The sequence below is a fragment of the Eptatretus burgeri genome, chromosome 16 (genome assembly GCF_056783735.1).
Source record: "Eptatretus burgeri isolate ZD-2024b chromosome 16, Ebu_testis_v1, whole genome shotgun sequence".
NCBI lineage: Eukaryota > Metazoa > Chordata > Myxini > Myxiniformes > Myxinidae > Eptatretus > Eptatretus burgeri.
Window position 1 is genome coordinate 59,686,862 of NC_140976.1, and position 13,123 is coordinate 59,699,984.

The 13,123-nt window shown below is 44.5% G+C and overlaps 1 protein-coding gene and 1 pseudogene across 2 annotated transcripts in view; both read right to left on the reverse strand.

Moving 5' to 3' along the window:
* LOC147011142 (sodium/glucose cotransporter 1-like) overlaps window positions 1-13,123 on the reverse strand; it is a 144,886-nt gene that overhangs the window by 68,731 nt on the left and 63,032 nt on the right. For both annotated transcript variants that reach the window (XR_015052450.1, XM_085859830.1), the window contains exons 8-9: window positions 10,238-10,452; window positions 4,716-4,851 (exon numbers count right to left, since the gene is read on the reverse strand). Coding sequence is in view for 1 of the 2 variants with exons in the window: in XM_085859830.1 (XP_085715956.1) it covers window positions 4,716-4,851; window positions 10,238-10,452 (351 nt within the window). In the remaining variant the exon portion in view is untranslated. The remainder of the gene's footprint in view (window positions 1-4,715; window positions 4,852-10,237; window positions 10,453-13,123) is intronic.
* Window positions 5,395-5,535, reverse strand: LOC147011143 (signal recognition particle RNA; annotated as a pseudogene).

Sequence of the window (13,123 nt, forward strand, 5' to 3'; positions counted from 1 at the left end):
ATCATCACCACCACCACCACCACCACCATTTCCTGTTGATCAGGATGCAAGCAGCAATAGCTGGTGTGGCACTTGTTTCCTGGTACTCACAAAAGTAGGGGGTTTGATTTTTTTTCCTTCTACATTGTCGAGGCTCATATAAGAGATAACACACAGAAAATATATTAAAGGAGAAGGAGACAAGAGGGGTGGGAGAGGGAATCACAAAACAGGAGAGAACAGAGACATTAGGAGATCCGTGTGAGGGAGAGGGGTGGAGTGTGTACATAGGGTAAACAAGGTGACTACTACAGGGACTTTAAGGAAGGAAAGCAGGGAATTTGAAGGACGTACGTTTGGGGTGAATTAATTGGGGTTAGAAAAGATCATGGTTTTGGATGGGGGAAGATATGACATGGTGGTGAACGGCTTTTTTGAAGACCTGGAGGGAAGAATGGAATTGAACAGAGTGAGGGAGTTTATTCCGAAGGTGGGAAAAAGGAGTAATGAAAGAGTGAAGGTGAGCAGTGATTCGTGATTTTGGCAGCTTCACCAGAAGGGGGTTACTGGCAGATCTTGAGTGCCCTGCCGAAATATGAGGGGAACAGATCATACACAAATCCCGGGGGGGGGGCAAGGCCGGAGAGGAGATGGTAGAAGACAGAAAGACCACTGACCTGCCTGTGGTGAGAGAGTAAGAGACCCAAAGACTCAGCCTCATCGTAGGAGATATCAATGATCCTAAAAGCCTTGGTTTTCACAGCGTGAAGGCAAGCTCGGGGTAAGGCGGGAGCACCAGCTGAGAGGTGAGAGCAGTAGTCCATCAGACTGCAAATGAAAGCTTTGTGTGTGGTCAGGAACTCAGGTGTGCCAAGGAAGGACTTTGTACGATGGAGGATGCTCAGTCGGCGACTGACTTTGGAGGCCAGCTTGGGAATGTGACTTTCCCAGGAAAGATCAGAGCAGATCGAGAGGTCCAAAAGCTTGAATGAAAGGACTTCTTCAAGAGGATTGTTGAGAAAGTAGATGGGAGTTTTCCAGATGGTCCTTTCAGAGAGACATAGTGAGTGTGTGAGATTTGTCAGGATTGAAAGACATGTTCCAAGTGTTTGGCTAGCTTGTTATTTTATCCAGGTCTGCAGAGAGTGAAGAGGCTGCTGCTTGCAGATCAGAGCGATGACAGATGGTGCAGCAGTGGGTGACGTCATCAGCAAAGAGAAAAAGGGGATTTTCCAGAGAGTCAGAGAGATCATTGATGAAAACCAGAAAAAGCACAGGGCCCAGAACACTGCCTTGAAGAACTGCAGCCTGGACAGGAAGAGGAGATGAGAGAGAGCCATTAAGAGCTCCACGCGTTGACTGCGACAGGAGAGAAAGTCTGTGAGCCATGAGCGGAGATGTCCTTTGACACCAAAGGAAGAGAGTTTGGTGAGCAGAGCAGGGTGCCAGACTGCATCGGATGCTCATGATATGTCTAGGAAGATGGCTCTGATGTCATGTCTGGCATTGAGGACCTCCCTCCACTGTTTGGGATAGCACAAGCAGCATATCCAGGTAAGGGTAGAGTGACCTGGTCTGAATCCAAATTGATGATCAGAAATCAAGCCATTGGAGAAGATTAAGGATTTAATGTCAGAAGTGACGATGGATTCCATAACCTTGATGATGATTGGGAGTAGGCTGATTGGTCTGTCGTTGAAAAGATCTGTCATTGCATCATTTTTTTTTCCTTGGCGGTAATGTTTATGTCTGGTGTTAGCTTAATGGTGAGGGTGGTGGGCTTGGGATTCTAGGATCCTTTGTTCAAATTCCACTTTGCTGTTGAATTAATACCAGGTGGGGTTGACTCTGCCTGTTATCCTTCCGAGGTCTGCAAAATGAGTGCCAGCTTGCTGGTATCCTGTGTCGGAGTGGCGAACCATCCAGTACTGTGCCCCATAGCTAAGGAGATTGCTTAGGCAGCACCAACGCTCTGCACAGAGTATGGTCCCAGTGGATGGATGGATGGATGGTAATATTTGCTGATTTCTAAGCCGATGGCAGAGGACCTTGAGTAAATGAGAGGGTGAATACAACAGAGAGAGGGTGAGCAAGAGCAGCACAGCAGGTTTTTAGGGCATGAGGGCTGATACTGTCTGGACCAGTTACAGTATCAGAATCAGGGTTTAACAGCAAACTCTCCACCTCGTTGAGAGAAAAGGACACAGTGTCCAGGAACAGCTGGGTGTGACTGGGTATTTTTGGGTAGACAAAGCAATGGGTTTGGGATACAAGATTTAGAAGCAAACACAGAGATTTGGCATTCAGCATTTTCACAGACAGTTTCAGCTGTGCAGCCACTTGAGGTAAGTGAGGGATGCAGAGGCAACATACACCAGAAATAGACTTAACCAGATGCCACTATGATTTGGAGGAGGGAGAGACGTTTGAGAGTTCAGACTCGAGATTAGAAGATGTTGTTTTCTGGCTCTCCAGAGGGTAAACAAACACTTGTTCCGAGCTTTGTGGAATAAACTGAGATTACTCTCAGTTGAATTTGCCTTCCATGAGGCGAAGGCAAGTTGTTTCAAGACAACAGCCTCTCCACAAGCTTCAGTGTACCATTTGGCAGGAGGAAGGGTAAGACAACTGAAGATGAGATGGGATAAATCTGGGCATGAGAAACAGCAAATTTCTTTGAAAGAATTCCCAGGATGAGTTGATGTCAGAGAAAGTAGAGATGGGAGATCCAGTCTAGAAGTTTGATGGCTGCTTGAAGTCCCTGCCAGTCGGCCTGAGTGAAATGTCAGACTCAGCGGCACTGAGCTGGTTCTCTAATAATGGCCAGAGAGATGTCCACTTTAACAAGCGCATGGTCAGAAGAACCGATTGGAGCAAAAGAAGAACAGCAGCAGACATTTTCTGGGAAATTGGTCAAAATCAGATCCAGAAGAGATGGAGTACCGTTGACTGAGATCCGGGTCGGGAAGTTGACAGGTTGTGTCGGGTCGCAATGAGTCACAGAAGTCTTTTGCTGAAGTGCCATGGCAGGTGAGAGAGGTACCCACACCCAGCCAACTGGCATGATGACAATTGAAGTCACCACAGATGAGGAAGAGAGAGCTTGGATGAGAAGATAGAAGTTGGTCCATATTTTTGGCGAGTAAGATGGAAATGGAGTCATCACTGTTTGGTGGATGGTACAACACAGATAAACAAGAGGTGGGAGTGGAGGGGAAGCCGTAGCTAGAGGTATTCCTGGAGTGTGGGGTAGAGAGGGTAGTGCATGGAGAGTGAGTAATGGAGTTTTTTGATAAAGAGAGCAACTTCGCCACCAGGACGAGGCTCAGGTCTGTCATACCAGAGGAGGGAGTAACCAGGGAGAGAAACCAAGGAGTCAGAGATGTCTTGAAAGAGGAAAGTTTCTGTTAAGGAGATTATATCTGGTTTGCCAGGGGCAACCTGTATGGAGAGATCTGTCAGGTTAGAGCGAAGGCTCCAGATGTTTGAGGTCCACACTCTGAAGGAAGAGGGAGGGGAGGAGGCTTTCGGTGCAGGGGAGGGGAGAGGGAGGGTAGGATGAGAGATGAGAGGGGATGGAAGGGAGAGTTGTTGACAGTGTGTAGGAGACTGCAAAAGAGCTAGGTGAGAGCGCCGGATGGGGAGGAGGACAAAAGGCTCGGTGTTGATGGGTTGAGGTACAGTGGGGAATAATAAGAGAGGTGGCAGAATAAATTCGAAGATTAGAGAAGGTGGAGGAATGAGTTGGAAGAGAGAGGGCAGGGGAAGGAGGCAGCTTTGTGGATGTGAGGGGGTGCAACTTTGAAAAGGGGGAGTGAGGGGGGAGGTTGGAGGAAGAATGGTGAGGGGAAATAATTGAGGGAGAAAGGTGTGGGGGGAGCTTTTGAGAAAGGTGAGGGAAGCTTGGAGGGGGAAGAGTGTGAAGTTTGCTTTGAAGAGGGAGTAAGCAGCTGATTTAAGAGGGAGGGATGAGAGGGAAGCTTTAAGAAGGAGGGGAGACGATGAAAGCAGGCATGGCCATGGGAGAGGAGGGCAAGGAGAGAGATGGGGAGAGGGGAAGGATGAGACTTGGTAGTGGCATGGTGATTAAGGGAGCAGGCATGGGGAGGAACAAGATTTGAGGGGTTGGGAAGAGGGTATGGTGTGATGAGAGGATAGAAAGAGCATGTTTGAGATATTGAGTAGTTTTCTGATTGAAAGAGTGAGATATTTGATCGGTTGTTTCAGAGGCCACAGATGTTTGAAAACCACACAGTTTTGGACACGAGAGGAGGAGCAGTTAGTAAAGCAGAGGACAGTGGAGAGGTGCTAAGAGAGGAGGTAGGATGAGATGCAAGATGGGAGTTGTAAGGAGAGGGTATAACAGGGAAGGATTTAGGAGGTAGATTTGAGGAGGTGGGGTGAATTGGCACTGAAGTTGGAAAAATAGAACGATTGATGGAGCACAAACATGCATTGCAAACTGGAATTAAATTTTTTTTTAAGTCAGAGATAAGTTAAAATCATTAGGGGAAGGGTGGAACAACGGAGAGTTAAAAGAATGGAGAAAGGAAGTGTAATAATTCACAAATTGATTGGATTAACCCTCGACATGAAGAAAGGAGTCAAATATGAACAGTGAACAAAATAAATCATCAAGGCACATCGATGATCAGACGTTATCAATGATCGGAACAGCCACTAGCCAAGGAAGATCACACAGAAGTTGCTTGTTCAAGGGTGACATGGTCATATACCTGTGTATAAAATCCTGCTGATCATTCCTGGCATGACCATCAGAAACATGGGTAGCAATTTGAGGTATCCACAAAGAATACACCCAGCCTTCACGTGACTCATATTCTTTGCTGCCAAACATCGTTGGACAATCACCTACAAAGGATGAAAACACAAATTAGCAGTGACAAGTTCAATGGTTGAGATTTTGTTTTCGAGTTATTCTTTTTCAACAATGTCATTTTGATTCATTTTGATCATGTTGATAGTAAATTGATGAACAGACTGCAAACTGTAATTAAATTAATAAATAAGTTGCCATAAATATTGGAAAACCTTTTAAGGGCGTTGTGCTGTCCAAGTACAAAATGTAAAAATTCTTTCATCAAGCACTTTTGAGATAGAGTTTGTTATCCACCGCTTTTTTTTGAGGCAAAAAGCCTGGTGTTGACTTAGTGGTTAGGGTGGCTGGCTTGGGATTTTAGCATCCTCAGTTTGAGACTTGTTGGCTGCTGAATTAACACCAGGTGTGGTTTACTCAGCCTGTCATCCTTCTGTTGTTGTTGTTCGTCTTTCGGCTGCTCCCGTTAGGGGTCGCCACAGCGGATCATCCGTTATGATCCGCATTCTGATTTGGCACAGGTTTTACGCCGGATGCCCTTCCTGACGCAACCCTGGTCGCCTCTTACGACACAGGGATAAGGATTGGGTTTCGCCATGATTCCGGGCTGCCCTCCACCCTCTCATTGCGCGGCCCAGTGCAGAGCTCCCGTCTTCAAGCGATCCTCCAACCCAAGCCTCCGAGTAGCCGGATTACAGGCGCACGCCACTACGCCCGGTCCTGTCATCCTTCTGAGGTCAGCAAAATGAGTACCGGTGTCCTGGTATAGGGGTACAGCATCAGCGGCGTCGTCCTGCCCCAACAAAATGATTGCTTCCTGGCAGCTAAGCTGTCATATTCAAGAAGATAAAGATCCAGGCAAAGGCATCAAGGGCAATATAACTTTGAGTTTTGTGGGTGAAGACAGAAGCCCTGCTGTACAATTTTGCACCACGTCATTTAGACATCAAAATCATTATAACTTGACCATCAGCACCTGTTGCTGGAATGTCAACAAAAAGGAAGGGACATGTTTGTGTGGATGGTGATAATGTAACACGATGTTCTTGTGGAGCTGAAACAGACCACAAACCGTGTCAATATTACTATTATTATCAGATTTATATTGAAGAAACTGTTTTTAGTACATGGTATTGGCTCAAGGGAGAGTGAGATGACATAGGGTCGAAGACAACACACTGACATACATACATACATGTGGAATCAATAAGAAAATGTGCAAAAAGGAGGAGAAAGAAGATAGAAATGAAGAAAAACAACCTTTAAGTAGATGAGGCTGAGGTATATGAGAGTTAATGTGGAAAGAAAACTTCACAGGTAATGATGGAGGATGGAAAACTAGAATCCTTGATTTATAGTTGACACAAAAATAATTTTTCAGAAACTTCTGGCCAGATAGAGTGAGCAGGAAGGAGGTAGAGAGGACTGGAAGGAAAAAGATAATGGAGGAAACTAAAATGAGGTGGAAATCGATTGGCCATGGACTGCGTATAGACAACATCATCACAAAAAGAGCGATATACTGGAAACCTGAAGGTCGATGAAGGGTCGGATGACCTACAGGGAACTGGCAGCGTACGGAGGAAAAGGACCTGAGGGAGATCGAAACCACCTGGACGACAATCTGTCAGTGAGCCCAAGGCAAACGAAAGAGGCACGAGTTCCCTGAGAGGCTCCGTATTCCGCCAGGCATAACAGGATCATAAGCAAAGTAAGCAAGGTGGAGGATGGTGGTGCACTGCCGACTTCAAGCCTTGGAGGGAAGAGTGGAATTGAATTGACTGCAGGAGGTTCGATAAGCAGGCAAAGAGAGGTACAAAGGAAGAGGTGGATTTTAAAATTTCCACATGGGCCATGTTGCAAGAAGAACGTGTGTGATCTTGAGGGAGTAGAAAGAGGTGGAGTGATGAAAGAACAGACCAAGCAAAATCCGAGATGAAGCGATATAATTCAGAGGGCCCTATCCTCTCTGTGATGAAGGAGTTGCAGGCTCTATTCTTCATTTTCCTTGTGGGAGATACCGATGATGAGATCTTTGGATTCCAGAGCACGTAGGAAAGAGATGTATGTGAAGCAGGGAACCAGCTGATCAAGGAAAGCAATACTCCATTTTGCTGTGGACAAAAGCCTTGCAGCCTGTGAGAAGTTCAGATTTACTAGAGAAGGATGGTATGATGGAGGATTTCCACTTTGTGGCTGGTGTTGGAGGCCAACAGTGATATATGATCTTCCCGGGAGAGGTCGTAGCTGTTGGCAAGGCCCAGAAGTTCTTGGGATTGAACCTCTTTCAGTGGTTGATTGTGGAAATAGAGGGGTGGGTTATTTTGATGATTCTTCCAAGTTATTATTGTTATTCATGCTGTGACCGTAGGCCAGGTGTGTGTGTGTGTTGTGATGATCCCATTTATGTGTTTGTTTGTCTGTTTGTCGGCACAATAACAACACAGTGTGGGCAATTATAATTGCCAAATTTATCACAGAGCTTCATGTTGGGAATGTCTCAGATGAGTTCAACTATGAGCTAACGAGGACAACTACAAGCACAGGACTATGTTTTATCACCGAGCTCATGCGACAATAGAGGTTCATGTCCTCTTGGGCGGTATTGCACTGCACTGAGAGAAAAATCAGCATAAGTTTGCACCTCCATTGAGTGCATTATTTTTGTGATCGTATTATTGTTATTATCTACAATGCAGCGTTATTGCAGCATTTACAGAGTATAAATACAAGATTGAAAGTTAACAATTTGATAATCTGCAAGACAGCAAATCAAGGTTGATTGCAGCTCAACATGCAGGTATTCGACTGTTTTCTTGTGTACATCTATTGTATTATTAATTTAGGTGGTAGAATTAATTGGTCTAATAATGTCATCATATGCTAGCAGCTCTGTCAAAGCTTGGACGATAAAATGGCAGACGTGGTGAAATGCTCTTTTGACATTGCAGAGTGCAGGAACTTTGGGCAGAATTGACAATGTTGGCCAAAGTAGTATCGAGTTCAAAGAATGAAAAGTGTTCTAACCCCTGGCCTAAAGAGATGTGATTGGGCCTTACGATATTTATACGATGACTGTTACTGGTTCTGCACGTGGTACATTTCTGGGAGCCTCGGTGGTGCGCGTTTCTGTTTACGCCGTCACTGATGACTCACAAATAAGCAATGAACTGATGACCTGGCATACAAAAACTTTAAAGGGCATTTTCCTAAGCCACATTCAGGCAGTTAAGAGTTGGAGTTGAGTCAGAGTTGAGAGCTGGCAGTACAAGGCAATATGAGACAGAGCAAACAGCAGTGCCCTGACCAGCGTGCCCACGCTATGCTTCCCAATGCCCCTCCAAATAAAAGGCCAGCAAGAACTTCTACATCTGTCCTATGTTCTTGTCTGAGTCTGCATGATAAGATTAGTTTAAGGTTCGGCATTGAGTCCTTCTTTGTCGAGTTAAGTAGGTTCCGTCATATTTGTCTCTGTCTCTTCCCCATTGATTATTTTGCTTACTGCGTGTCCCCTTGTCCTTGTGAAATAAATCCTTCAAGTTTTTTCAAACTCGAGTAGCTGTGGAATTTGAGACATGATCATGCCTCCAGTGTGATTAAATTACTCATGGAGGAATAATCGCACCAACAATCTTGGCACTTGAACCAAATTGATGAACAGTAATACCACCATGCCGCGGTTTACCACCAGTGTGCAGTAGCACCTCCAGTTCAGTGTCTCGTGCAGTTAATCTCTTGTCCCTTGACAGGGAGTGAGACAGGATCTGGTCCCTTGGGGAAAGACCGGTTCTATTACAATATTGTTCCAATAATTGAACCCCCTGCCTATTACAGCCATGGTTTTATTATTAATTTGCAACCTACTTGCATTCTGCAGACCAGATATGAATGAACAGCTTGAGCGGATGCTTTAAGGACGACTGTCTGAAATCACTCAACATGGCTGGCTGCAAGTGTAGCTTGGCCTCACCAAGAGCAGTCAATTGTAAAATACTGTACCATCTCATTAGTTTGCGTCAAAAATCAGTCCCAGTACAGCAAGTTTTCACCTTGATTACTGATAACATGGAAACCATGGACCTTGTTTTTTGCCTCTCATTCATCCCTTTAGAATAGTTCAGTCACGATTGTGTGATGCCACTTAATAAAGTAAGGGCCATTGCACAAACACGAGATTTACAATAAAAGTTAATGCCATTAAACACGCCAAAGGTTCGGGAAGGACAGGGGTTCGACAGTACAGCATGTACAGGGTGACACAAACACTGAAGCTACATAAATAGTTTGTTGTATTTAAGTAGCCCAAATGTTTCTGTTTCACCCTGTATGTTTGTTTCATACTCATAAATTAATGTTACAACAGAGTACCCACCCTCGAGGTGGGTAGAGTTTGTGCATTACTTGCTGAAAAAAGTATAGTCTGTATATTGCTAGACCGTTTCGACGCTTTAGAACGTTTTGACCACAAATACCATTAAAGACCTTTTAAACCCTAACAGCTCTTTTGATGTTTGTGTGGTGAGTGTTTAAAGGGGTCTTACAGGTCCAAAGGTTTACAGGACTAAGGTGTCTAAGTGGTCGAAAGGGGTCTGTATGGGTCTTAAGGGTTCTAAGAGTCTCAAGGTTATGTTCCAATAATTGTAAGGGTTTAAAAGGTCTTTAATGGTCTTTGTGGTCAAAACGGTCTAAAGCGTCGAAGGGGTCTAAAGGGTCTGAAGGGGCTAAAAAGGTATACAGTTCTAAAGAGTCAAATGTGTCGAAAGGGTGTAAAGGTCAAACTCTAAAGCGTCTAAGAGATCGAAGGGTCCAAAGGATCCAAGGGGTCTATAAGGGTATTAAAAGTCTTAAAGGTCTTCAGGGTCTGTTCCAATCATAGTTAGGGTCGAAAGTTTCAATGGTCTATAGGGTCTTAAGGGGTCTGAAAGTCTAGGGGATAAAAAGAGTCAAAAGGATGGAGATTCTTAAAGGCATCTAAAGTTTCTAAAATATCTGAAGGGTCTTAAAAGGTCCAAGGGGTTTGAAGGGTTTAATGGTCTAAAGTGTCCAAAGGGGTCTAAAGCAGTCTAAGTGGTGTAAAGGTTTAAAAGGTACGTTCTAATAGGACGTAATTAATATATATATATATATGTATTCACGATACAACTTACGTTTAAACAGTACGCAATGAAGAGACATAAGAATGTAGTCATTGAGCATCAAAGAACAAGAGGAAGGCAATATATCTGATTGCTCCCAAACATTGCCGCTTCTCAAATTAAATTTAAAAGGTTCATGTGGACAAGAGTCACATAGATAAGACAATGGGAGACACTTCAACAATGAAAAACTCTCACGACAAATGGCCATGTGGCAGTGCACTCTTGAAAGAAGCAATTCCTCAATATCCCCTTGACTTCAAAGTCTGTCCATTTACTTAATTACCTGATCGGTGCACCAATACCATATGGCGAGGATAGTCAAGCCAAAGACCAAACCAGGCCAAGGAAGATCCCCAGTAATGGGGTCTCTGAGCAGATTGAAGGAGTCATTTCGAGGCATGTAGCATTCCTGGTTAATGGTAAAATTTGGAGACACCTCAGGGATGGCGTTCATGTACTTCTTGTGCAATCCTTCGTAACCACCAACATTATTGAAAGCTGCAGAATAAGAGATAGACATGACATATTGTTTTGTCTGTTAGAAAAAAAAAAGACAAAGTTTTGAACTTAAAGTAAAACTAAAAGCTAAAAATAGCCCTGTAGCCTTGGGTACTGATGGTTATTTCCCTAACAGGTGTTGTGAAAATGAGGGAATAGGGGTAAAGAGCCATCACCCCACCCCCCCTTCCTGAAGTGGTACAGTCATGGGGAGCCCAACTTAACTTTACGACATGGTCCTGATGTTTCATGAAGAGCTTGGTCTTCATTTGGCCGTCGGTTTCTTAGAAGTTCCCACCACCTCAAGTCATCCCCCATCCAAAATCATGATCTTTTCTACATCCATTAAACCACCTCCACCTCTCCCAAAATTTTATTTATGTATCCATCTTGTCCATCCCTTTCGTTCTCCCCTAACCCTCATCGTTACCTACATTCCTTGTTTGGCTGTCTCCTTCTACCTTCTTCCTCCACTCTGCTCGAAGATTACACACTTTCTGCCCAGAAACTCTCCAAAATAGAGTCCACAACCTCGACCATGAGTCCACATCAATACTCAAATGCAGAAATTGTCTTTTTAACAGACTGCCCACATTCTCCACATTCACCCATTAATAATAACTGAAAATGTTTTTTTAAATGTATTTATTTCAGTGCTTCATCGATAATGTTTTTTCCCATTGCGATTGTATTTACTGAATTCAATTTGGCATCGTTTTTATGAACTTTAATAACATTTTTATGCCTCTGCAGATGAAGGCTTGAGACAAGATGTTTTCAAGTTGTCTGTAAGTCCTTCGGTTATTGGGGTTTTTTTGGAACCAAGATACCTTTGTGAACCTTTGAAGGGGTTTCAACCAAGTTTGGCACAAGTTTGTCTGTCTGCTTGTCTGCACAGAACATGAGCAAGTGGATTAATTACATTAGACCCTGAAGAAACCCCAACACCCTTGAAGACCTCGACCACCATTTCCACCTGTAACACCTCTTAAGATACCTAAAACCATTTAAGACCCCTAAAACCCTTTAGAAGCTTAAGACTCTGTAGATCATATGGACCCCCTTAGACGCCAAGCCCCAATCGACCCTGTTACACCCTTTAGAACCCCTAAACCTCGACTAAGACCCTTTGGATCCTCTTAGACCCTTTAGAACCCCTAAGACCCTTTTAGACCCTCACACCTTTCAGACCTTTTAATACCATGTTATGGTATACCACCCCTTTGACCTTGAGACCCTTTTAAGACATTTTAAGACCCACCCTTTAGATCCTTTCAGACAATTCTGACCCTTTAGATCTTAAATTACACCCGTTAGACCCCTTCAAAATTTTAAGGCCCTTTTAACCATTTTGACCCTTTAGACCATGTACACCTTTCATTTGCAAACAATGACCATTAATTTAGTACGTACTTCCATTTATTTGCCACACAAATTACACCACACCAAACAAGTCCTGGCAAGGGTCTGCAATATCTGATTGCTCTTTCTAGTTTCTTAAGTATTTGTTTAGTGAAGTGCGCTATACCATGCATGTGATGGGACTGTATTGCATATGTAATAGATAGACACATCCCCCAATCCATGTAATGTTTCTCCAGATACCATCCCTTTGGCTATATTAAATGTTCCTTTCCTGAATCTGTCCTTTATGTTCTTTACAAAGAGGCCTCGGGGCCATTGAGTGCGACCACAATCGTGGTACGTATACTGTAAAGGAAGGCTAAGTGGTTAGAACCCACCTAAAGGCTGGCTAAGGTGCTGACCATGAACCAATTTGGAACAAGACGGCCTGTAGGCAAGGATGGAGGGGATTAAAGGTGGTGCACAGGGTCATTTTCCTGTGTTACTGGTGGTTTTGGTTCCTATCGGTTGGTGCCTGATGGTTCTGGGCTGCTTGATTGTCCTGGTCTGGTGATTCTGTTTCTGGCTGTGGGTCATTTTGCTCGGGTGCTGGAAGTTTCTGCGCTTCTCCAAGGAAGAGGACTTGACGCGTCTGGCTCGGTGGTTGGTGGAATTCGCAAATGAGCAATCAATATTGCAGTGCTGACACCGCAGCCTGAGGAAACCCCTTGACACAACCAAGTGACTGCTAGACCTGTTCTTTGGACGAGCCAACAGGGCCCATAAGGGACCTACCTCTGACAGATTGATTGCCTCTTCTGTCATGTCCTGTTACCCTTTGCAGAACTGTCGAATGTCTGTGGAGCCTAAATTATATCGATAAGGTAATCCCATGCGTCGCTTCTCCCAGTTGGATTGCAACCTTGTCGTGGTCGGGGAGCTTGTGTGTCTCAGTGACCCCTAGAGCTATGTCAGTGGGAGATTCGTCTCCTGGTAGGGCCTCCCATGCTGGACAGGTCAAAGGGTAGAGGCGAGACGAAGAGCGATCCAGTGGTCCTCCAGGTTGGGGGTTGAGCATCTAGGACTAACAACCCTGTCTCGTAAAACAAATATGTTACGGAAACAGCAACTGAAGGAATCAACACTACTGGGCATGATGGACTTCCAGGGCTATCGACAGATGCTAGGATGAATGTCAATGGTGAAAGCCGAAAGGAAGCCACTGGCAGGAAGGTGGAAGTTCTGAATGCCAAACATAGGACTAGGATAGGATTTTGGAATGTACGAACAATGTATGACACAGGGAAACTAGCACAAGTGACATCAG